Source organism: Pongo abelii, chromosome 13, assembly GCF_028885655.2.
Source record: "Pongo abelii isolate AG06213 chromosome 13, NHGRI_mPonAbe1-v2.0_pri, whole genome shotgun sequence".
NCBI classification, from domain to species: domain Eukaryota; kingdom Metazoa; phylum Chordata; class Mammalia; order Primates; family Hominidae; genus Pongo; species Pongo abelii.
In genome coordinates, this window is record NC_071998.2 from 104,508,974 (window position 1) to 104,534,608 (window position 25,635).

Sequence of the window (25,635 nt, forward strand, 5' to 3'; positions counted from 1 at the left end):
ATAATAAAAACTTTTATTATTCCCTACTGTATATCAGACACCCAAAGTAAACACTTTGTAGACAAGATCTCATTTTATCCTTGAAGTAGCCCTCTAAGGTAGATAGTATTATTATCGCCTCTGTTGTAGAGATAAGAAAACAGACACAGAAGCTGTGAGTAACCTGACCAAGATCCCATAGCTGTAAGCTGCATAGCTGGGATGAAACCAATGACTATATTTCACTCAGTGTTCTCTCTAGTCATATGGTGTAATATTGTCTATCTGGGGTGACAATGTGTCCCCACTGGATGATGACACCACTGTGTACCGCTCTGGGTAGCTCTGGGGCTGTTAGCTGCCCTTACCCCTCAGTTGCTAAAGCACTAGTGGCTGAGAAGGAAAGGGTTCTATCTCCTTTGTGTAGCCATTGCTTAGAGAAGCTTCAGAGTAGAGGTGCTAGAGCCCCTGTGAGCTATGGGATGTAATGTTTCTCTTTCAGTTTAGCTCCCGCCTGTGTTCAGTTCTGATGCACTCAGAGTACTCCCTGACACCTGAAGGCCTGGGCCCTTCCCCTTTTGAGAGAGTGCCCAGCTTTCTGCCAAGACTCCTAAGAAAGAATTTGGGGTTGGTGGCCGGGCGCGGTGGCTCACACCTGTAATCCTAGCACTTTGGGAGGCTGAAGGGGGAGGATGGCTTGAGCCCAGGAGTTTGAGATCAGCCTGGGCAACATGGCAAAACCCTGTCTCTACGAAAAATACAAAACTTAGCTGGGCACAGTGGCACGTGCCTGTAGTCCCAGCTACTCAGGAGGCTGAGGTGGGAGGATCACTTGAGCTGGGGAGGTCGAGGCTGCAGTGAGCTATGATTACACCACTGCACTCTAGCCAGGGTGACACAGTGAGACCCCCATCTCAAAAAAATAAAAAATAATAAATAAAAAAAAAAAGAAGAAGAATTTAGAGTTGGAGAGCAGCGTTCTCCTTGTATGCCCAGACAGACTAGACTGGATCCCCAGCAGAGGGCTCAATCTGGGCTCAGACTAATATATAAGATCCTGGGGGTGGGGAAAGCCCTAAACAGCTCAGGTACATGTTAGCAGTTTTTCTTTCTGGGGTGGGGGTGGGTGGATTTTTCTTCCACATGCTTATTTGCATATTTTGTTTTCTTCAAAATAAAAAGGCATTACTTTTTTTCAATGCTAGTTTAAAAAGAAAACTCAAATATTCAAATTCAAAAAGTTTGGATGTAAATACTTTGGGAAAATCAGCCTAATACAGATGTTTCTCACTGGGCCTCAATGTTCAATTTAAAAAATTATTAATTATAGTAACCTTAAGTCACACTGCCTAGGTTCCAATCTCATGGCTACCAATTAGTAACTGTGACCCTTGGCAAGCCACTTAACTTCCATAAAAATGGGATCCTAATAGTACTTTCCTCGCACTATTAGTAGACACTTGGCGATTGCAGCTGCTATGTTCCAGATATTGTTTTACGTATTTAGCGTATTTACTCCTCAGCCGTCTGGGAGGCAGGTACTCTCACCCCATTTTACAGCTGGAGTTCCCACCCAGTGAGCCGCCAAACGGGATTTGAGCCAGGCAGTTTGTCAGCAGAGCCTTGCTTGAAGCTAGGCATCTAAAGCTGCCTCTCAAAAAATGCAGTGGTCGGGATTACATAACAGAACGCTTGCAAAGCTCTCAGCGAAAGCCTGGCACTTAATAAGTGCTCAATAAAGTTTTCTACGGTCACAGTAATATTTGGAGTTTTATGTTTGTTGTAGAACAAATACGCATACAATCGCGATTTCATTCAACAAGGAATTTAAAGAGACCTGCTGCCCCCGGCGGGATGGGAGCGCGGGTTGGGTGGGAGGAGGCGCAGCGGCGGGGCGCGCTGGCGCACCGGGAGGGCCGGGGGCGGGGTCAGCCAGGCCCCGCCCGCCGCCACCTGCGACAGGTGGAGCGCACGGGGCGGGCGCACGGCCATGTCCGCCGAGGGCGCGGAGCCGGGGCCGGGGTCCGGGCCCGGGCCAGGACCACTCTGCCCCGAACACGGCCAGGCTCTGAGCTGGTTCTGCGGCTCCGAGCGACGGCCCGTGTGCGCCGCCTGCGCGGGGCTGGGCGGTCGCTGCCGGGGGCACCGCATCCGCCGGGCGGAGGAGCGCGCCGAGGAGCTGCGGGTGAGCTGGTGTGGGCGCCGGAAGGCGAGGGCTCCGGAGACCCCGGGCGCGCCTGGCGGGACCCGGCAGGGACTGGGGAGCTTGGGGCTGGGCGGACTCGACAGCCGGCCCCGGAGCCCAGGCTCCTCGGTGGCTTTGGCTGTAGGACTAGGCGATTAAGGGTGTCGCCTTTGAAGTCAGGCTGGCCTGAGTTCGAATCTACTCCCTGTGAGTCACGTAACTCTCTGAGCCTCAGTGTCTTCATCTGTAGTTTGGGGACAACAACAATAATAATAGCGCGTATTTATTAGAGTTGTGAGATATAAATAAGACAGTGGGTAAAATGCTTAGCGATAAGGGGACCCAGGCTCCCCAGGCCCCTTCCATTGCTCTGTTGAGGAAGCTGGGGCTGGCATGAAAGGCTCACTTGCTCCAGTTCTCAGCGCAGGGTGTGCCCCAGCTCCCGTCCCTGTGGAAACTGACAGTGATAAAATCCAGCGCGACATTATCCCTTAACCGCTGGACTCAAAGCCCCCTCCTCCTTTCGCCTCTTCCCCCTTCTCCTAACCCCTTCTGGCTTCTGGTGCGGTGATCTCTTTTTCGCTTTCAGGATTGGCCTTGACTGTACTTCAAGCTGGTTTAAGGGCTTCAGCTGGATAAACGGTGGGGGTAGGGAGAATATCAGGAGATTCCCCTTCACCCAGGCTTTCTCGCCACCTCCACTTCCAGCTCGGCTCCAGGATGGCCACCTCCTTGTCATCACCATTCTCCTGAGCTGCTGAGATTGGGAGAGTCGAAGTCACCTTGGGCTTCTCTGTGGCCCCTGGGGATTTCCTTGCAATTTGATTAAACAGCTTGTTTCTCCCAACCCGACTCTGCAGTTCACCCCTGCTGTGAAGCCTGAGGGCTCTGGCTGGGGACTTCACCTACTCAGAGTGACCTGTAATAAACACATCTTATATAGGGTGCTGAGCTCGGGAGGGGTTCAGTTTTTCAGCAACACCCAAAAGCTCCTGGTTCGTCCTACCTGTTACCTCTGTCAACAATAATGATGACAAAAATAAACCTGGATAACGCGGTGTAACCAACTTGCATAACGGACAAAAACTTTGCAAACTCCAAAGTACTTAAATGTCTGTCATCTCATTCTGTTTTGACCACACCTTTGAAGGGGTCCTACCTACATTTTACAGATGAGGCACCAGAGGTCCAGAACAAGGCAGTAACTCCTCCAAGCTTCCTAATGTTCAGGGGTGGGACCCAAGGAGTCATTGACTAGGCAAGAGGAAACTGCTGCTTTGCTTCGGCGGTTGGAGGGAGGAAGTGATGCTAATGGGAGTGAGAATGTCATGGAAACCTTAAAAGTAGCTATCAGGACTGGATTTGAGTGGTGGAAAGAGTGAAGCCTCGGGCAGGTGGCAGGCCTGGGGCTAGTTTCGGTACTACCCCAGGGAGCCTTCTTTGAACCCTTCTGAGGCCCTATGCATATTTATCTACTTTGCCTGAAGGGAGGTGGGTCTTACCCTCTCTTCCTCCAAATTAGAGTAGATTTCTGTCTTTTGCACATTCCTTCCTCTATCCATCCAGTCAGCAAATAAATCTCACCCTAGGGCAAGATTGTTACCAAAACCAGCACCAGTTCTACTGCTCTTCTACCTCTGGATTCCTGCCCTGTGGTTTTTCAGAAGCCTTCTCAGTGCTCTTAGTCCATGGTGCATGGTGATCACAGCTTCCTCCTAGTCAACTCAATTCTGTAACTTTGTATTTGGACCTGTGAAATGTAAGACTAATTTCTACTTCTGGGTGGAAAGATTTACAAGGGCTTCCTGGAAGAGGTAGCTAAGTTGCCTTTTGGCAGATGGAACTGAGGCAGAACTCTTAGGGGAAACAGTGGAGGGACTGCTGCTTGGACAGGCCCTAGGTATCACCTGGAGAAACGGAGAGCAAAAGCAGGGCCCTGGCCCATACCTTCTTGGGGAAGTCACTTCTCTTTGGGCCTCAGCTTTTCCGTTTCTTTCTCTTTCCTTTTTTTTTAAATTTATTTATTTATTTATATTTATTTATTTATTTATTTATTTATTTATTTATTTTTGAGACAGTCTCACTCTGTCGCCCAGGATGGAGTGTGGAGTGCAGTGGTGCTATTTCAGCTCACTGCAACCTCTGCTTCCTAGATTCAAGAGATTCTCCCACCTCAGCCTCCCGAGTAGCTGGGACTACAGGCGCATGCCACTACGCCTGGCTAATTTTTGTATTTTTTGGTAGAGATGGGGTTTCACTATGTTGGCCAAGCTGGTCTTGAACTCCTGATCTCAGGTGATCCGCCCACCTCAGCCTCCCAAAGTGTTGGGATTACAGGTGTGAGCCACCATGCCCGGCCAGCTTTGCCATTTCTAAAACTCCCCTGAGATCATGGATGATGCTCATAGCTTTGAGAGCCATGAACTGCTGAACCTCTTGTGGTCAAGGCAGTGGGTGTTCATTCATTCAACAAATATTTATTCAGGGCCTTCTATGTTCAGAAACTCTCTTTGAGGTACTAGGACATAGAGAAGTCAGACTTATGGTGCTTCTGTTTCAGTGGTGGGGGAGACAGATACCCAAAAATGTAGACAAACACATAATATATAGTCAGAGAATTATAAGTGCAAGGGAGAAAAATAAAGCAAAGTAAGAGATTGGGTGAGGAGGGAGATGGTCAGGGAAGACCTCTCTGAAGAGATGACATCTGAATGCAGTTGGGGAGTGAGACACACACACACACACACACACACACACGCACAGTGAGAGAGACTGGTGGAAACAGAACTACAGGTGCAAAGGCACTGAGGTCAGGACAAGTTTGGTACATTTAAGGAACAGAAAGAAGGCCAGTGTGGAGAGAGGTAGAAAGTGATGTTGGGGAAATAAGCTGAGTCACATCAGGTAGGGCTAGGTTGGCTAAGCTAAGAAGCCTGATGTCACAGTGAGTGTACTGAAAGCCATTGGAGGGTTTTGAGTAGGGGCATGACCTGGTCTGATTTCCTTACAAAAGGTGGCTCTGGCTAGCTGGGCGGTTGGGGGTGCAGGGTGCCCAGTTAAGAGGTTCTAACAGTGGTTCCTGTGAGAGATCATGGCAACCTGGATAGAATAACTGGAGTAGAGGTGACCAGAGGAGAGAGAGAGACTTTGGAGATGGGGTTGATAGGACTCACTAATGGAATTGATGTGGGGTTGGAGACAAACTCCTGGGTTTTTGGTCTGGGTAACAGGTGAATGATTGATGGTGCTGCTTAATGAATGGGGATAACTTGGGGGAGAGCAGTTCTGGACAGAACAGAAGGTATGGACAGTCAGGCAGCTGGGTATGACGGAGGACCAAGAGTGTGTGCGCCAGAAAGTGATTATAACGGGCTGAGCATGGTGGCTCACGCCTGTAACATCCCAGCACTTTTCGGGGCTGAGGCAGGAGGACTGCTTGAGCCCAGGGGTTGGAGACCAATCTAGGCAACATGGCAAAAGTCCATCTCTACAAAAAAATGCAAAAATTAGCCAGGTGTGGTGGCACGTGCCTGTCGTTCTAGCTACTCAGGAAGGACATGGGAGGATCACTTGAGCCCGGAATGTCAAGGCTGCAGTGAGTCTTGATCATGCCACTGCACTCAGCCTGGGCGACAAGCAAGACTCTGTCTCAAAATAAATACATAAATAAATTTAAAAAGAAACAAACGGCTGGGTGCGATGGCTCACACCTGTAATCCCAGCACTTTGAGAGGTCAAGGCGGGCAGATCACCTGAGGTCCGGAGTTCGAAACCAGCCTGGCCAACATGGTGAAACCCTGTCTCTACTAAAAATACAAAAATTAGCTGGGCGTGGTGACACACACCTGTAATCCCAGCTTCTTGGGACGCTGAAGCAGGAGAATCGCTTGAACCTGGGAGGTGGAAGTTGCAGCGAGCCGAGGTCACGCCACTGCACTCCAGCCTGGGCAACCGAGTGAGACTCTGCTTCAAAAAATAAATAAATAAAAAAAAATAAAAATAAACACAAGACAAAATGGACTTTAAAGCAAACATACTACTAAAGATAAAGTCACTTAGAGAGTGTGCAGTTCACCAGCAACATATAATGATTCTAATCTTAAATGTTTCTAAATAATATAGCCTGAGAATATTGATAAAGCAAAAATTTGTTTTAAAGTTATTATAATGATAGGCTGGGGTTCTGGGATAAAGACGGAAGTGAGGTCACAGAAGGGGATGATGGACAGTGAAAGGTGGTCCCACTATGTTGGTGGCCTCAACTGAGCTGTTGCTGGAATAGGTATCCTAGAATTAGGGAGTGAGAAGGATAGGGCATAGTGGGGAGAGAGTGGATCCTTGAAATGGAGATTTAGGAGGTGGTGCAGTTTTTGATAACGATGAGATCTGGGCTATGACCATGGAAGTGGGTGGCTGATGTGTGGTAACAGGAGAAAATCACTGGGATGGAGTGAATGGCTCAGGTACATGGACCAAGATGCCACAAGCGTTGTTTGTGTTGCAGAACAAGATTGTGGACCAGTGTGAGAGGCTGCAGTTACAGAGTGCTGCCATCACCAAGTATGTGGCGGACGTCCTGCCGGGGAAGAATCAAAGAGCAGTGGTAATTCCTCTTCTTTCCTCTCTACTCGGCCCCCTCCCAGGATAAGGCCTTAGACTTAGGGACTTGGGCAAGTCTAGGGTCCCTTACCAACCTCACAGACTCATTTTGCTACTAGCAAAGCTTCCCATCCCTCAGAGACTCAATTTTACCACCTGGGCAGGGTGGGCTTGTTCCTGTACCATACTTGGTGCAAAGACTCTGCTAGCAAATGACTTTCTTGGGTGTCTTGGCATAGGGGATCAAGAAGGGTTGTATTCTTCTACCATCTGGTCATTTTCTGCCCAGCTCCAGAATTATAAAATAACCTAGGACTTTTACATTGAATATTCTCTGTGACAATCTTATGAAATAGATAGCAGTAACATCCCCATTTACAAATAGAAAAATGGGTCCTTATAGAGGTTAAAGAGGTTAACTGACCTGCCCAAGGCCCCCATAGCCTCCTGGCAGTCAGTTCTATGACCTGGATCTTCTGTCTTCTAGGCTAGTGCTCCTTCTGCTACATCCCACTGCTGATTGTTTTTTTTTTTTTTTTTTTTTTCTGTTTGAGATGGGGCCTCACTCTGTTGCCCAGGCTGGAGTGCAGTGGCGCGATCTTGGCCCACAGTAACCTCTGGCTCCCTGGTTCAAGCGATTCTCCTGCCTCGGCCTCCCAAAGTGCTGGGATTACAGGTGCCTGCCACCATGACTGGCTAATTTTGTAAATTTTTAGTAGAGATGGGGTTTTACCATATTGACCAGCCTGGTCTCGAACTCCTGGGCTCAAGCCATCCTCCCTTCTTGGCCTTCCAAAGTGCTAGGATTACAGGTGTGAGCCGCCATGCCTGGCCTCCACCGCAGATTTTTTATTCAGTGGACTCATTACCACTGCTGTGTCATCACTTTCAAGTATGCCTATCAGGGGCAGAGCCTATGAATTTCTTTCTGCATATCTCCTCCCTCCTTTCCCTATAGTACACGGAGCAGACTTGGTACCACATTAGTCAGAGTTCTTTTCATTGCATGGAACAGAACCCAGTTGAACAAGTATAAGCAAAATGGGGCGTTTCCTGACAGGACACTAGGGGTCCTCTTAGGACCTAAAAGGGGCTAGACCAGGAACCAGAAAGCTGCTAGGAGTCCAGGCAGCTACTTGGTGCCCATCTATGCTTCACTTTGCATGATGCTCTCCGTCTCCCTCCCCTGCCGTCTTCCCCTCTTCTTCTTTATCCTTTTTATTTTCTTGTCTTACTGCAGTGGTTATGACCTTAGTACTGTGTTAAATAGAAGCTAGTGTGGCAAATCCTGGCTTTTGTTGTTTTTTTTTTTGAGACGGAGTTTCACTCTTGTTGCTCGGACTGGAGTACAATGGCACAGTCTTTGCTCACTGAAACCTCCGTCTCCTGGGTTCGAGCGATTCTCCTGCTTCAGCCTCCCATGTAGCTGGGATTACAAGCACCCACCACCACACCCAGCTAAGTTTTTATATTTTTAGTAGAGATGGAGTTTCACCATGTTGGCCAGGCGGGTCTTGAACTCCTGACCTCAGGTGATTTGCCCGCCTCGGCCTCCCAAAGTGCTGGGATTACAGGCGTGAGCCACTGTGCCTGGCCTGACAAATCCTGACTTTAAGAAGAAAGCTACCGATATTTCACCAGTTATTTATTTAACAAATCTTTATTGAGCACCTACCATGTGCCAGATACTGTTGTTCAATGGGTTAGGCATTCCCCAGTGAACAAAACAGAAATTCCTATTTTCATGAAGCCTACATTCTTGTCACAGAAGAGGGACAGTAACAAACAAAATATATGTTATGTCCGAAGGTGATATGTGCTATGGGGAAATATAAAACAGAAAGGGGAATAGGACGGGTTGCAATTACATGTGCTGTGACCAGGAATGACTTCATTAAGAAGGCTGAGGCCGGGCACAGTGGCTCACGCCTGTAATCCCAGCACTTTAGGAGGCCGAGGCGGGCGGATCACGAGGTCAGGAGTTCGAGACCATCCTGGCTAACGCGGTGAAACCCCATCTCTACTAAAAATACAAAAAATTAGTAGGGCATGGTGGCGGGCGCCTGTATTCTCAGCTACTCAGGAGGCTGAGGCAGAAGAATCACTTGAACCCGGGAGGCGGAGGTTGCAGTGAGCTGAGACTGCACACCGCACTGCAGCCTGGGCAACAGTGTGAGACTCTGTCTCAAAAAAAAAAAAAGGAAAGAAACACTTTGGCTGCGATGTTTAGAAGTGATTATAGGCAGTAAAGGTTAAAACAGGGAGACCAGTTAGGAAGCCATTGTAATAATCCAGGTGGGAAACAAGTGTGGTCTGGACCCAAGCAATGGTGGCAAAGCTAGTGAGAAGTGGCTGGATTCTGCATGTATTTTGAAGAGGCAACAGGATTTGCTGATGGACTAGATGTAGGCTATGAAAGAAAGAGGGGAGGTGTCAGGATAACGCTTAAGTTTTTTTATTTGAGCAACTGGCAGGATGGAGCAGCCATGAACTGGGGTGGGGAAGGACTGCATGTAGAGTGATGGTTGGCGGAGGCAGGGAGGGGAGTGGGGGAGAGCAGGCATGCTAAGTTGTTGTGGGCATGTTACGTTTGAGATACCTATTTGACATCCAAGTGTAGGTGCTGAGTGGGTAGCTGCATATATGAGTTGGGAGAGGGCTGGGTTGGAGATATAAATTTGGGATTTATCAGTGTATAAATAGTATTGAAAGCCGTGGGAGAAGATGACATCACTAATTGAAAGAGTGTAGACACGAAAGAGCAGCGGTCCAAAGACTGAGCCCTAGGGCACTTCGCCTCCTATTGAGAAGACAGAAGGAACCAGTGAAGGGGACCAAGAAATCAGCTAATGAAACGGAAGTAAACTAAGAGAGCAGAGTGTCCCAGCATGGGTTCCAAGGAGGTGGGAGAGATCACTGCTCTCAAATGGTGTATATTTATTTAACTATCTTATCACAGGCATAGATTCACGTGATTACTACCACAATTAAAATACAGAACAGTTCCATCACTAGGACTCCTTGTGCTACCCTTTTATAGCCACATGTACCCTTTCCTATCCCCTTGTATTATTAATACAAAATTTCTGAATTTGGATTGCTAATCTCAGTAAAGCATTCTTTATTTTTGTTTTAGGATTTTTGCTTATATGCTCAGGAGTGAGATTAGTCTATGAATTTCATTTCTTGTACAGTCCTCATCAGATTTGGTATCAAGGTTATGTGAGCCTTATTCAATGGATTGGGAAACAGAACTCTTTTTTCTTAAGGGTTTACTTAAGATAAAGTTGTTCTTAGTTTTGATGAAAGTTGTCACAGGTTTGACTATTAGTCTTTAGAACCAGCTTCTAGTATTTTTGATCTGCTCTTTTGTATCTTTGTCTTAATTTCATTATTATTTCTTTCTTTTTTTTTAAGACAAAGTCTCACTCCGTTTCCCAGACTGAAATGCAGTGGCGCAATCATAGCTCACTGCAGCCTTGAACTCCTGGGCTCAAGTGATCCTGCTGCCTTGGCCTCCCAAAGTGCTTGGATTACCAGCATGACCCGGTACTGTGCCTGGCCTGTAGAGTTCTATATATATATCTCTTAAGCTTATTCATTGGGCTGAGCATGGTGGCTCATGCCTGTAATCCCAGCGCTTTGGGAGGCCAAGGCAGGAGGATCACTTGAACCCAGGAGTTCGAGACTGTTTTGGGCAACATAGCAAGATCCTATCTCTACAAAAAATTAAAAAATTAGCCAGACATGATGGCATGGGCCTATAGTCCCAGCTACTTGGGAGGGTGAGATGAGAGGATCACTTAAGCCTGGGAGTTTGAGGCTGCAGTGAGCTATGATTGCACCACTGCATTCTAGCCTGGGTGACAGGGCGAGACCCTGTCCCAAAAAAACAAAAAATAAAAACCTTTTTTTTTTCTTTTTTTGGGACAGAGTCTCGCCCTGTCACCCAGGCTGGAGTGCAGTGGTGCAATCTCAGCTCACTGCAGCCTCCACCTCCCAGGTGCAAGCAATTCTCCTGCGTCAGCCTCCTGAGTAACTGGGATTACAGGCTCCCACCACCAGGCCCAGCTAATTTTTGTATTTTGGTAGAGGCAGGGTTTCACCATATTGGCCAGGCTGGTCTCAAACTTCTGACCTCGGGTGATCCACCTGCCTCGGCCTCCCAAAGTGCTGGGATTACAGGTATGAGCCACTGTGTCCAGCCACAACTACACTTTTAAAAGGATGCTTGGGCTATTTTTCCAGCATTTCTCTACTTTATTCTGAGAGGGTTTTTGGTTTGTCTACTCTCTGTCATGTGTTTGGAAAGGGAAGTTTTTTCTTTTCTTTGCTCTCCTTTTCTGGGAATGGCTCAACAAACTTGTTGAGATTGACTAGAGTCTTTTAGGCAGGAATCAGAATCTGATTCATCTTGGATGAGGATCTGTTTCGATCCAGGATCACACAGTACAACCATGGTTTCAGGGGCTCACCCTGTGGGTAAGGCATTAAGGTGAGATAAACAGGAGAATAATAGTGGGCTGGATGCAGTTGCTTATGACTGTAATCCCAGCACTTTGGAAGGCTGAGGCAGGAGGATCGCTTGAGTCCAGGAGTTCAAAGCTGCAATGAGCTATGATTGTGCCACTGCATTTCAGCCTGGGCATCAGAGCAAGACTCTGTCTCTTAAAGAAAAGAAAAGAAAAAAAAAAGATGAAGAAGAGCAATAGTGAATGAATGTTATTGAACACATAAGGTAGCAGGCTTTGTTCTACTTACTTTATATTAACACATTTAACCCTCACCATAGCCTTATGAGGTAGGTACTATTATTATTCTCATTTTACAGATTAGAAAATAGAGGCATAGGGAAGATAAGGAATATGTTCCAAGTTCCACAGCTAATGAGCGGAGCAGTTAAGATTTACATCTAGACACTATCTCTAAAGCCTAATTTCCTGACCACTATGTTATGTTGCCTCAAGAGCACACTATAAACTTGGAGTCTTACCTTCTGGGTTCACTTGCCATTCACTTAGCCACTCTCTCCTCCCTGTAAGGCAAACTGTGGGTCTCGGTGTTTTCTGTAAAATAGGAATGACTGCCCTGTGCACTGTACAAAGCAGGTCTTCAGGGACAGGGCATAGGGAAAGCTGCTGGCTATCCCTGACTTTCTGACATGATGGAGGTAGTTCTAGTCCCACTTGTCTGGCAAGAGTACAAGTGCGGCTGCTTTACGCAACAGGTGCCTTTGGGGAGGATTGGTTGCCAGGTGGCATCTGGTGTAGGGGAATGGGATTGGCCTGAGAGTCAAGAGAATTGGGTTCCAGTCTCAGCTTTGCTACTGAATTGCAATGTGAGCACTACTAAGAGATCTTTTACTAAGTCAGAAAAAATTTCCTGAGTGGGCACAGTGGCTCATGCCTATAATCCCAGCACTTTGTGGGGCTGAGTTGGGCATATTCATTGAGCCTAGGAGTTTGAGACCAGCTTGGGCAACATGGTGAAACTCCATCTCTATTTAAAAAAAAAAAAAATTAAAGAAAAAATTTCCTATTCAGTCAATATTTGAGTACCTACTGCATGCCAGGCATGCAGTAAGAATTACTGTGCTAAGAATTACAAGAAGACACCTGTTAACTTAATTGTCTGAGAATTGATTTCAGGCCTCTTCTGTGGCAGATAGAAATTCTACCACATAACCAGTTGAGATGGACAGCGTTAGGAAGTCATCAGTTTTTTCCCTCAAACATGGTGAAATATCAACTGTACGACTGCTGGTATGGATCCTGCTGATGGGGATACTTTTTATGCCCTCTGCTCTGCAATTCTGTGATTCTCTGACCTTGATCCTTTGACCTTGTATTCCCAACTGTGATTAAGCAGAGTATTCTAGTTGGGCTCTAAGTCCTGCCCAGGTCTTCCATTATGTGATCATGGCCCCCTGAGATATGGCCTACATGTCTGTATCTCAAATTTATTTACCCTAAACCATATTTGGGAAGTCTTAGGGCAGAGATGTCAAAGTAAAAGGCTTACATGCTATTATTTCCATTACTAAGCCCGTGGCAGACATTGCTAATCAATCTCAACACTCCTTTCCACTGAGCCTAAACCCTCTTAATCCTGACGGGGCTTTGCACAGACCACTCGACTCCTCATTTTATCCCTCATCAGAGCATGGCCAGTGCAGCGAGGGAACTGGTTATCCAGCGGTTGAGTCTGGTGAGGAGTCTTTGCGAGAGCGAGGAGCAGCGGTTACTGGAACAGGTGCATGGCGAAGAGGAGCGGGCCCACCAGAGCATCCTGACACAGCGGGTGCACTGGGCCGAGGCGCTGCAGAAGCTTGACACCATCCGCACCGGCCTGGTGGGCATGCTTACCCACCTGGATGACCTCCAGCTGATTGTAAGTCAGGCAAGGGTGAGGGCATGACCAGTTGGCCAGGATCCCTAAAAGTCTGAAAATATCGAGAATGTTTGTTGGTATAAGGAGGGTGGAAATGAGAATTTGGAGCAGGAATGAGTGACAAAGATTCTTTGCTTGGCCAAACTTTAGTCAGGCTTCTGAGCCTTCTCCCAGGCCCATCTGTGCACTTCATTATAAAATCCAGTTTTTGCAAAAGCACCCTGCTAAGTCAATGTAGCCAGAAACCCTCATCCTTGATATCTGATCATCCTTGATATCTGATCAGGTTCCTCATCCACCACCATCCCCTAGGTGATGTCTGATCACTGTGTTCTGTCTGCAGCAAGAATCCTGTTAGGTAGGTTTAGCCATAATTCCCCTTACCCCCAATGTTTCCTCTTAGTAATTTTCTATCCACTAACCCCCGACACTGCTCCTTAGCTGTAAATTCCTACCTGTCCACGCTGTATTCAGAGTTGAACCCAGTCTGTCTCCCATTGCAAGACCCCATTGCAATGAGGTCTTGAATAAAGTCTGCCTTACTGTGCTCTAACAGGTATCATTGAATAATTTCTTCTCTGACATGAGGCAAGGGAATAAAACTATGTTTCTTTGGCACTGATAATAGTTTTCTTTTGATAGTGAGTCAATGTGTACTGAGTGCCTATTATATGTGAAGCACTGTGCTATGGGGCAGAGTAACGAGATGCAGCTGTCAGCTGCTCCCTGCCTTACAAAGGAGACAAATACACTAACTGACAATTAGGATATGGAAGGATATGTGCTATGATAGAGGAACTCACCCATGCTAGGGACGGACAATCCAGGCTAGGGGAAAGAGGGGTCAGGGAAGGTTCCCGGATGAAGCGACTTAGAAGCTGATGCCTGAAAGATAAGAAGACTAGCTGTGTCAAAGGAAGTGAGGAGGTGGAAAGAGTTCAGGAGCATGTATAGAGAACACTGTGCTCCGGGGAGCTGACAAGGTCTTCGATATGAAAACACAGAGCTCATCCTTAATCCTACCACCCAGAAATCACCATGATTCATATTTGGTACATAGCCTTTCAAAGTATTTTATATAGTTAGGCAGCTGCCTGCAGTTTTGAGGGGAGAAGGTGGCATCTGAGTCACAAGCAGAGGAAGGAGAATGTGGAACACCTGAGCTGTCCCACTGCCTCTGCAAGTAGGGCAGTTTCTATGACTGCTCGAAACTGTGCATTCATTTAGTCACAGCATCCATGGACAGAGCATGCTCTTTCACAGACACTGGAACAGTCACAATAGAAGACTCAGAAAGAGTAGCAGCCATCCAGGAACTGACAGTCTTCATGGGGGATGCTGTCAGGTGAACAGGCGATGGTCCTGAGTGGAGTTGAGGGGAATCCAGGATGCCCTGGGACATGGGGTAGAGTGATTCATTCTGAGCATGTGTTATGGGTGTGTGTGTGTAGAATAGTCTAGAAAGCTTTATGTAGAATAGCCTAGAAAGCTTTATGCTGGTCTTAAAGAGTAGAAGTTTTTATTCTAGAGTCCACATGGAGCCCTTTCTGGTAGTTAAATCTGTCCTAGCATTGACTCCCTGCTGGGTATCTGGTGCCAAGCTTGACTTTGTTTTCTTTTCTCACAGCAGAAGGAGCAAGAGATTTTTGAGAGGTGAGTATAGACCCCGTGATTTGACTGGGTAGTCTTGGAGACCCTTAGGCCTCTTCATACTCCACTGCCTTCAGCCCTGCTGCTCTTGGGAGAATGCACAGGGTGTGCAGCTGAGTGGCTTTTCTGGAGCCCAGCTCTGTGGACAGGGAATGTCTCTGCCCTTGGCTTACAGAACTGCTTTAAAACACATGGAAAGGCAGTGGAATACTTAGTAATCCAAGGCTTGCCGCTGCTTTCTTAAACTTCCTCTGTAAAAAGGTAGTCACCATGTTGGAGGGTTTTACCACCTCCATCTGCAGATGAAAATGTTGAGACTCTAAAAGGGGATGGGATCTCCCTAAGCCTGGAACCAGGGGTTGGACCCATCTAACACCTGCCCCGGTACTGTCGCCTCTGCCTCACTCCTCCTTTCCCTGATGGAGGAATCTTTGAAACTTAAGTCTGCATTACCACTCAAATTTTGCATTTTAGCTCTTCAGTAATAAAAGAATTTCACCAGGTCCTGCCTGAGTTCTAGAAGAGCTGAGGACCTGAGGAAGTGGCCAAGAGGACATAATTTGCCAGGCAGAGTAATTCACAAACCTTCTGTGTGACATTTCAGAGCTATACTTAGGGAACACAGCCCATTCTTCTTATTTATTTACTTATTTTTCTATATTTCAATGGCTATAAATTATTTATTTTTATATTTAAGTTTCAATAGCAATACATGTGCATGAGAGAAAAAAAATCCACCAATATAAAGCCATTTAAAATGAAAAATGAATCTTGCTGGGCATGGTGTCTTACACCTGTAATTCCAGCACTTTGGGAGGCCAAGGCAGGAGGGTAGCTTGAAGCTAGGAGTTTGAGACCAGCCTGGGCAATACAATAAGACCTGATATCTACAAAAAAATAAAAAATTAGCCATGCTTCGTGCTGAGAGCCTATAGTCCCAGCTTCTCAGAAGGCTGAGACAGGAGGATCAGTTGAACCTGGGTGGTTGAGGCTACAGTGAGCTGTGCTCACACCACTGCACTCAGCCTGGGAAACAGAGTAAGACCCTGTCTCAAAGAAAAAGGAAAAAGAAAAATGAGTCTGCATTACCCTTTCCCAATCCCATTCCCTGACAGCGATGGGTTTGAATAGATGTGCGTTTGTGGACTTATATATCGTCATAGGAGGGTATGTGGCGGTTTTTTGGTTGTTGTCTTAAAAATGTTTTTTAGGCCCGTGGCTCATGCCTATAATCCTAGCACTTTGGGAGGCCGAGGAAAGTGGATCACTTGAGGTCAGGAGTTCAAAACCAGCCTGGGCCAAGATGGTGAAATCCTGTCTCTACTAAAAATACAAAAATTAGTCAGGTGTGGTGGCGTGCGCCTGTAGTCCCAGCTACTCAGGAGGCTGAGGCAGGAGAATCACTTGAACCCAGGAGGTGGAGGTTGCAGTGAGCTGAGATGCACCACTGCACTCCAGCCTGGGCAACAGAGTGAGACTCCACCTCAAAAAAAAAAAAAAAAAGCTGGGCATGATGACTCACGCCTGTAATCCCATCACTTAGGGAGGCCTAGGCAGGCAGATCGCTTGAGGTCAGGAGTTCACAACCAGCCTGGCCAATATGGCGAAACCTATTAAAAATACAAAAATTAGCTAGGTGCGGGGGCATACCCCTGTAATCTCAGTTACTGGGGAAGCTGAGGCAAGAGGATCACTTGAGCCCAGGAGGTGGAGGTTATAGTGAGCTGAGAGCCTGCCACTGCACTCCAGACTGGGTGACGGGAGTGAAACCCTGTCTCAAAAAAAACAAAAAAATTAAAACACAGATAGGATCATTTTATACCTGTTGTTGTGAAACTTGTTAGGCTATCTGGGACCTCTTTCCACGTCAGTACATTTACATTCACATCACTTTTTTGAAAGTTTGTGAAGTATTGCAGTGTAGACGGATCATATTTATTTTACTGTCTCCTAATGCATGCTTGGCTTGTTCCCACTTCTCCCCTTGTACAATCTTTTCACACTTCTACCCAACTTCTCTATCTCCTTTATCTTCGTCATCTTCCTTTAATACAGTGTGTCCTTAATATCAAGCTGATCTGATTTTTTAAATTGATCTTTAATTTTTTATTCAAATGATTCATTTATTCAAATGATTTCAAACTTAGAAAAAAGTTGCAAAGGTAGTACAATGAGCTTCACCTAGAAAATATCAATTGTTGACATTTTGCCACATTCATTGTCGCTCATTCTCTCTGTCTTCCTATTTATCTATCTAGTATATATGTTAGAAACTTATTTTTTTATGGTCTATTTGAGGGTAAATTCCAGAAAACATGAACTTTTCTTTCAAGATACTTCAGTATGTTTCTCCTAGAAACAAAGACATTCCCTTACATAACCAGTGTAAATTAAGGAAATTTAACATTGATATAATACTACAATCTAATACACAGTCCATATCCAACTGTTGCCAATTGTGCAAAAGTTCTTAATAGTGTTTTATTTTGTTTTCCTAATTCAGCTGTCTTTTTAAGTCTAGAATTACTCCTTGGCTTTTTTTTTTTTTTTAACATTTTTAAAGAGTCAAGGCCAGTTTTATAGGATCTCCCTCAGTTGGGTTTATCTGATGTTATCTTATGATTAGATTCAAGTTATACATTTTTAGCAGGAATACCTCATAAGTGATCTGTCTTCAGTTCATCATATCTGGGGGCACATGATGTCCCTTTGTCCGTTATCAAGGATGTCAATTTTGAGCACTTGGATGTCTGCCAGGTTTCCTCATTATAAAGTTACACTTTTCCTTTTATAATTAATAAGCAGTCTGTGAGAAGACACTTTCTGCATATATATCCTGTGTCCCTTCAGACTTTCTCCCAATAGTTTTAGCATCCATTGGTCACTCCTGCCTGAATTATTCCTTTTATTTGCTTGTTTGTTCCCTTATTCAATATTAATACAGACTCATGGATTCTTATTTTATTCAATGCATTATAATCTGTCACTGTTATTACTAATTTTGACATTCAGACTGTCCCAGATTTGGCCAGTAGAAGCCCCTTCAAGCTGGACCCTGTGTCCTTTTGAAAAGTTCCCATCATTCTTTGAGCACTTTCTTGCTCTCTGGCACAAGAAGCACAAGAAGAAAACCCCAGCTCAACTTGTGCTTTTCCTGCCCCTGAATCAGCCGCTTCTTCAGGGAACCTGGTTGTTTTTAGTGGAGAATGATATTTAGAAACCAAGATCTGAGCATTAAGGGTACTCAGTGACCTTGCTTCCAAGCCTCACTCAGCTCACTCAGTGTATAGCAGATGGAACTAGGAAGAGAGGGAGAGAGAGAGTGAGAGTGTGTGTGTAGCTGTTTGATGCATGAGTTTGTGTCACAGCTTCTTTTTTTTTTTTTTTTTTTGAGACGGAGTCTCGCTCTGTCACTCAGGCTGGAGTGGAGTGGCACAATCTTGCCTCACTGCAACTTCCACCTCCTGGGTCCAAGCAATTCTCCTGCCTCAGCCTGCCAAGTAGCTGGGATTACAAGCATGTGTCACCACACCCAGCTAATTTTTGTAATTTTAGTGGAGACAAGGTTTCACCATATTAGCCAGGCTGGTCTTGAACTCCTGACCTCAAGTGATCCTTCCGCATCAGTCTCCCAAAGTGCTGGGATTACAGGCATAAGCCACCATGCCCAGCCCGTATCACAACTTCTAATTCCAATGTAACACCTCAAGGTTTTTCCTTTGCCATCTCCCTTTCTACATTTGTACCTTTTGTTATTTTACAGCGAGGACTCCAGCCCCCAACAACATCAATATTTGGTCAATCCTACAATACATACAAAGTTGTCTGAGCATTGCTAAGCCCATGCTACTATTGACAGGCCTATCCATAGAGTTCCAGATTTGTCTGTAGTTCTTTATGCCCCCAGGCTGAGGGAATATCCCAAAGTACTGTGTTCAAAAGTTGTGAAGCCCCATCTAGCCGGAAACTCACTTATCTGAGAAGTGCCTTGTTGGCTCTGGTGTTTCCACGCTTGTGGCTGGGCTCAACTCTGACCGGACACTGCAGCAGATCCTGCTGCACCATCTGGGCATTCTGATCCTGGCCAGGGCCTGCTGTGTTCAGGCCCTTTTTCATTTCCACCCCTTTGGGGCCATGAGTTTTGCCTTCGTTACTGTAGGGCAGGTAGCCCAGGTGGTTCGCTATAGACTTTACTATGTTCAGCCTCACATTTGCCCTGGGATGACAGCTTAGCACCGCTGACATCAGCTCCTCTTTCTTCCCCACCTGTTGGCGGGAGCTCCTGCATTCTGAGAAGATGGCAATAGACCCTCTGTTGTCCTGACCACAAAGAGCCTTTGTTACTAGAGCTTGCTCCCAGCATTTCTAAGATTCTGTTCATCTTATGCCTCCCAAGACAGAACAGTCAGTGACAGTCTTGCAAAGAGCCATCAGGGCACATGCCCCACCCCTGTGCCCACTCCATTTATGGACAAAGCCATGAGATATGGGGAGAGAGCGTGTGTACTCGGAACCACTGCCTGATCTCAACGCCATCTTCAGGATTGGAGGCAGTAGGAAAGGTCTTTCTCAGCACCTGGGTCAAAAGGCTGCAAAGCTCCATGGTAAACCCCTACTTTGCCCTATATTCCTTTGAGATTTCACTTCAGGTCAAGGAAAAAATTATGTTGAATGCTGCCTGGGCTTCATCCCAGTTTTGTTCTATTTTTGCATGGAGGCAGGACTTGCATCCAGCTCCCCTTTTTAGCTCTGAATCTGTTCTGGCCTCTTAAATCAGATAACCACTACCTCCCAGGTTAGAGCAAAGTTGAGGTGTGATTCTGTAGAGAAAATAGCAAGCCCAGGGCCTCGCTGCTGATACGTGGCAGTTTTCAACTCCTAGGCATCATATTGTCCCAAATTACCTCTCCAGCAAAACCCAGGCCCCCATTGTGAGCTGAGGAGAGAATTATTGAGAGCACACAGTGCCATGATTCATTTGTGGCTGGGGTGATAACTGATGGCCCTTTCCTCTGTGGACCCCTCAGGTGTTTGCATTTTTAAAGTAGAGGAGTGGTTGTACTTCTGACAAAACCCAGGGAAACATGACTGCCTCAACAGGTCTGAGAGGGAGGTGAGATATTTTCCAGGCAAGGGCAAGATGTTAGAGTAGAAAGCCTATCGTGCAGGGGTTCCAGAGGCCCAGGAGGTCTTAGCCCCAGCTCTGTCATTAACGTACTGAGGGACTCTGGCAAGTTGCTTCCTCTGCAGAGCACACCACCTTCAATTTCTAATACTGGCACCAAGAACACATCTTCCTGTAAACTGTCCATCAGCTTTGCTAAAATTAAGGTTTCCGGGGGGCACAGGGGAAATGGCCACCTTCCCTTTTGGCCCAAGCCCCTGTGTGGGGCCTGGATGCCACTTTTTTTTTTTTTTTTTTGAGACAGGGTCTCACTCTGTCACCCAGGCTGGAGTGCAGTGGCATGATCTCTGCTCACTGCAGCCTCGAACTCCTGGGCTCAAGCAATCCTCCCACCTCAGCCTCCGAAGTAGCTGGGACTACAGGTGCATGCCACCACACCCAGCTAATTTTTAAATTTTTTGTAGAGATGGAGTCTTATTATGTTGCCCCTGCTGGTCTCAAACTCCTGGGCTCAAGTGATCCTCTTCCACCTCAGGCCTCCCAAAGTGCTAGGGTCACAGGGGTGAGCCACTGCACCTGGCCCTAGCTGCCAATCTTGGTGTCACCTGATAGGAGATTTTACTTCTGTTCTTCTCTTCACCCCATATTGATCCAGATATATTTCCAGAACCATCCTGAATCTCTGTCTCTGTTTTTCCCCATATAAGGACTGAAGAAGCAGAGGGCATTTTGGATCCCCAGGAGTCGGAAATGTTAAACTTTAATGAGAAGTGCACTCGGAGCCCACTACTGACCCAACTCTGGGCAACGGCGGTTCTTGGGTCTCTCTCAGGTTAGGAGCAGTAGAGCCCAGGACCATTAGGACAACTGGGCTTCTGTCTGTCTGTCTGGGGTTCACTCCTGGTTCACACTGGGGACCCGTGCTTCTGAGATGGTAGCTTAAACAAGTCATGCTGGATGCAGGCTGGTCAGTAGGGTCAAGGTTCCAGACAGGCCTGGGGCAGCTGGGCCAAGTCCTTCCCATTTCCAGACTAACATGTTCTGTGGTTGGGTCAAAGATAAATCTCATTCCTATAAGTCATGTCTTCCTCATATCCTGACCTACTAGGGCAGCCCAGTATTATTTATTGGAAACCTGGGGTTTCTCTTTAAGAAGATATAATTGATGGCCAACTGAAGAACATCTGGACCAAGAATCAAAGTGCCTGATTTGCCTCACTTATTCACTTTACACACACTGACTCAGGCCAACTGTGGGCCCCACCCTGTGCCGCATTCTGGGGCCACAGAGGTAAACTGACATGGTCTTCTGCCTCCAGGAATTCCCATTTAGCACGGAGGTTCTCCAGAGCAGGCCTCCTCCAAGTTAGATGGAAGCTTCCATTCTCCCAATGGTAGTCTTTGCACAATTCGTGGAACAGTTAGGTTAACAGACTGATTTTTTTTTTTTTTTTTCAGTTTTAATCCTCCCTCCCTCATATTATCCTTACAATTTTGGTACAAGCTGTAGCTTCTCTACTCTAGATTCTGGTATCAAATGATGCCTGACTTTCCAGCAGTTTAGATATTTGCTAGAAATTGCTTATCTCATGCTTCCTAGCTCCCAGAGGCTGTGTTTCTAGGACAAGTCCAATCTGGAGGCCACAGATATGACCAAGTAGAAAGAGTATAATCAGTGCTAGGTATAGGAACAAAATGCTTTGTCTTCATTTTGCCCCTCCCACCAACTCTGTGTAAACTTGGGCAACTCCCTTTTCCTCTCTGGGCCTTATTTCTATCAGAGTTTATAGTAGAGGGTCTTGACTGATAGTAACTATTGTTATACAGGCTACAGTTTATAGAGCACTTACATGTTGGGCACTTTACATGTATGATTCTGTTTAATTCTCGTGATCACCCAGTGAGAAGTCCTATTTTGACCCCCATTTTGCAGACGAGGCTCAGAGAGAGTAAATGGCTTATATGAGGTCACCATGCTAGTGAGTGGTGAGGAACCTTTTGCTACCTGGCAGGACCAGGTTAGGGCAGGGGTGGGCCCTCGGCAACTCTGAGAATTCTTTCTGGCAGGCACAGAGGACATACGGATCGATGAGAGGACAGTCAGCCCCTTCCTGCAATTGTCAGATGATCGAAAGACCCTGACCTTCAGCACCAAGAAGTCAAAGGCCTGTGCAGATGGCCCGGAGCGCTTCGACCACTGGCCCAATGCCCTGGCTGCCACCTCCTTCCAGAATGGGCTCCATGCCTGGATGGTGAATGTCCAGAAGAGTTGTGCCTATAAGGTGGGCGTGGCCTCAGGCCACCTGCCCCGCAAGGGTTCTGGCAGTGACTGCCGTCTGGGCCACAATGCCTTCTCTTGGGTCTTCTCTCGCTATGATCAGGAGTTTCGTTTCTCACACAATGGGCAGCACGAGCCCCTGGGGCTGCTGCGGGGCCCAGCCCAGCTGGGTGTAGTGCTGGACTTGCAGGCTCGGGAGCTGCTCTTCTATGAGCCAGCCTCTGGCACAGTGCTCTATACCCATCATGGGTCCTTCCCGGGGCCCCTCTTCCCAGTCTTTGCTGTGGCCGATCAGACCATTTCTATTGTCCGCTGACCTCTGGCCACAGGATGCCAGGTCCACCGCCCACCACCCTTTCAGGCCATGTTTCTATTCGGTGTCCTTTTCCCAAATGATGTGTGTGGTGTTTCTAAGAGAAACAGGGCCCATAACCAGTGGGCAGCTTTAGGAGGGATGGGGATCTGTTTCAGATCTAGGCGCAACCTGTAAATCACAGGTGTCCAAACTTTTGGCTTCCCTGGGCCACATTTGAAGAAGAATTTTCTTGGGCCACATAAAATACACTAACGATAGCTGATGAGCTAAAAAAAAAAAAAAAAAAAAAAAAGTCTGTGTATAATTTTTGTGATATCTGCCACCACAGATAAGCAAAAAAGTCCTTGCATTCAAAGGGTTGGAGATTGCTGCTTTGAGTGCTGGGTACCTGTGAGGAACTGACTACTCCCTGGGCCTTAGTCTCCCAAATCCACCATGCATCTGCCCCTCTGAGGGTGTCTTCACTTTGTCTCTGGCATCTAGCATGGTGCCTGGTGCATAGTGAGCATGCAATAAACATTTAGCAGGTGAGTGGATGGATAGATGGATAGGTGAATGTAGGTGGACAGGTGACTGGGTGGATGTTGTGGTCTCTGGAGAAGCACTGCCATTCAGCCTCCTGCTCCAGATTTTCACATACAGAAGTGCTCTCTTCACAGGCAGAGAAGCCTGTGGCTAAAGTTTCCGCATCCCATTAATTCAGTGCTTCTTTTTCATGACATGGCACATAGAGAAAATATTTTTTCTAGCACACAAGAGCAACCTGAAAGGCTGCTCCTGGCCAGAGGACTCTGTCCTGGGGGACCGTGTCCTCCCCCATGTCCTGCCTAGGCCCTCAGAGGACCAGGGGACCATGTCTCCAGGTAACCCGACTGTAGCCCCTGCCGGCTGAGCTCCAGCCTGTGCCCACCGGTAATAGCAGGGACAGCCTTTTCCCTTAGAGCAGCTGATAAGTTTCCCTACCTGATAAGTTTATGCCCCCTCTGACATAAACTGCACACCTGGGGTGATGGCTTAAAGCCAGAAAGAGCTGAGGGAGTAAGAGGGCCAACCTTAGGGCACGTGGGCATTATTAAAGGTCTTAAAAGCATTAAAGATTTATTCCATGTTCTTTGTTGATAATTGGGTGTATACTGTACGCTGGCCTGTCTTCATACCCTTATTGCATTCGCGGAAATAAGTGGGTCGCAGCTCAGTGTAGCAGAAAGAGCCTGGAGACATTACCAAGACCCAAGGCAAGTCCCTTTATGTTTGTCTCCATGAGGAGTTCACCCTAGAACAGTGGTCTTCACACTTTTGTCCAGGAACTCTCTTCTAAAGTAATCTTACCTACAACTTTAGGCTCCTGCGTCCAAAGAAGATGAAAGGCAGAGCCCTCCCCACTTTCTTTGGGAGCCGCAGAGGAGTTTGAAAACCACTGTTGATTAATTAATTTTTTTTTTTGGAGACAGAGTCTCAAAGGGAGGCTGAGGCAGGTGGATCACCTGAGGTCAGGAGTTCGAGACCAGCCTGGCCAACATGGTGAAACCCCATCTCTACTAAAAGTACAAAAAATTAGCTGGGCATAATGGTGCACACCTGTGATCTAAGCTACTTGGGAGCTGAGGCAGAAGAATTGATTGAACCTGGGAAGCGGAGGTTGCAGTGAGCCGAGATTGCAACACTGCACTCTAGCCTGGGCAACAGAGCGAGACTCCATCTCAAAAAAAAAAAAAGGGGGGAAATTACTGTTGCCTGGCCTTGGTGCCAGTCCCAAGGAAAACAGACCAAAAGGGGTTTCGTCAAGTCCCAAAGAGATCTTCCCTGCCTTTGCCTGGGCACAGCCCCTGCTCAAAAATCTGGGTCAAAGCCAAGGCTCTTCTTGGCACCTGAAGGCCCCCATGCCATGTTTCTCCCAATCCACCAACCCAGCTCCTCACAGCAGCCTTCATTCCACAGTTCATGGGCCTGCTGCAGCAATTCCTCCTCATCCCCCTGCTCATCTAAAGCCACCCCCAATGCCACTACTCAACTCAGCATCCGCTCTAGAGCCCTCCCTAGCTGCTGGCACCAGAACACACTGCCAGGAGTGTGCCTATGTTTTTAATGTGTGGTATCCCCTGGCACTGGGCAAGGAACAGAGATGTCCAGCAAATACCAAGTAGAAAGGTGTGGGAAGGTGGGGAGGCAGGAGGAGAACTTTTTGTTGTTTTGTTTTTAGAGACAGGGTTTTGCTCTGTTGCCCAGGCTGGAGTGCAGTGGCACGTAGCTTACTGTAACAGAACTTGTGGGTTCAAGCGATCCTCCTGCCTCAGCCTTCCGAGTGGCTGGGATTAAATGTGCGTGCCAGCACACTGGACTAGTTTTTACATTTTTTGAAGAGATAGGGTTTCACCATGTTGCCCAGGCTAGTCTCGAACTCCTGGGCTCAAGTGATCCTCCTGCCTCAGCCTCCTAAAGTGAAAAAAGGAATTGAAAAACCCAGCCTACTTCAACCTCCCCCCAAACCTATTCCCTACACTGCAGTCCTTGTTCCCCATACTTTCCTACCTCCACACTGGTCTCTGCGACTGGTGTGCCCTTTGAGATTGATATTCTTTAGGACACCTCCCCTATTCTCCCAGAATCTCCACTGTACCACGTTTCACATGACAAGCATCCCCATCTACTTACAACCTAGTGGTCAAGCCAATGGGCTTTGGATTCAGATGTGCCTAAACTGGAATCCTGGAGTCTTTGCATGCTAGCTGTGACCTCAGGCAGGCTGCTTAACCTCTAAATTTCAGTTTCCTCATTAGTAAAGTTGTGGAGGGGGTCAAACTACCTAGGCCCAACGAGGTAGCTTTGAGGGTTATATGTGCATGTAAGTAACTTAGCACATTACCTAACATGGGGCAGGCATGTGTCAACAGGATTTCTTCTCATGACTGTCATGGGGTTCCTTGTTTAAATTCTCCCCTTCATACTATGTGGTGCTAATGGACATTGTCCCTACAGAACGGCTTAGCATCCTGCTTTTCAAACTAAGCGCTGACCCCAGGCTTCCAGAGGGAGGGTGTTTCAGAAGCTGAAAGAGAGACCTTAGCACCTCTGCTTCAACTCCAGCAGTTTTTCAGGGTCTGTTTTTAGTTTTG

At 46.9% G+C, this 25,635-nt stretch overlaps 1 protein-coding gene across 1 annotated transcript; it reads left to right on the top strand.

Moving 5' to 3' along the window:
• Positions 1 to 1,930: 1,930 nt before the first annotated feature.
• BSPRY (B-box and SPRY domain containing) lies at positions 1,931 to 23,653 on the top strand. Its single transcript, XM_002820119.5, has 6 exons — positions 1,931 to 2,164; positions 6,669 to 6,767; positions 12,923 to 13,153; positions 14,781 to 14,806; positions 20,636 to 20,760; positions 21,996 to 23,653. The coding sequence occupies exons 1-6, from the start codon at positions 1,970 to 1,972 to the stop codon at positions 22,520 to 22,522; spliced, it is 1,203 nt and encodes a 400-aa protein (XP_002820165.3). The 5' UTR covers positions 1,931 to 1,969; the 3' UTR covers positions 22,523 to 23,653.
• The last annotated feature ends 1,982 nt before the right edge of the window (positions 23,654 to 25,635 follow it).

Coding starts and splice junctions, on each gene's coding strand:
- BSPRY (XM_002820119.5), top strand. CDS start 1,970: ATGTCCGCCGAGGGCGCGGAGCCGGGGCCGGGGTCCGGGCCCGGGCCA. Junction 14,807..20,635: donor GAGCAAGAGATTTTTGAGAG/GTGAGTATAGAC, acceptor TCCCCATATAAG/GACTGAAGAAGCAGAGGGCA. Junction 20,761..21,995: donor GGTTCTTGGGTCTCTCTCAG/GTTAGGAGCAGT, acceptor TCTTTCTGGCAG/GCACAGAGGACATACGGATC.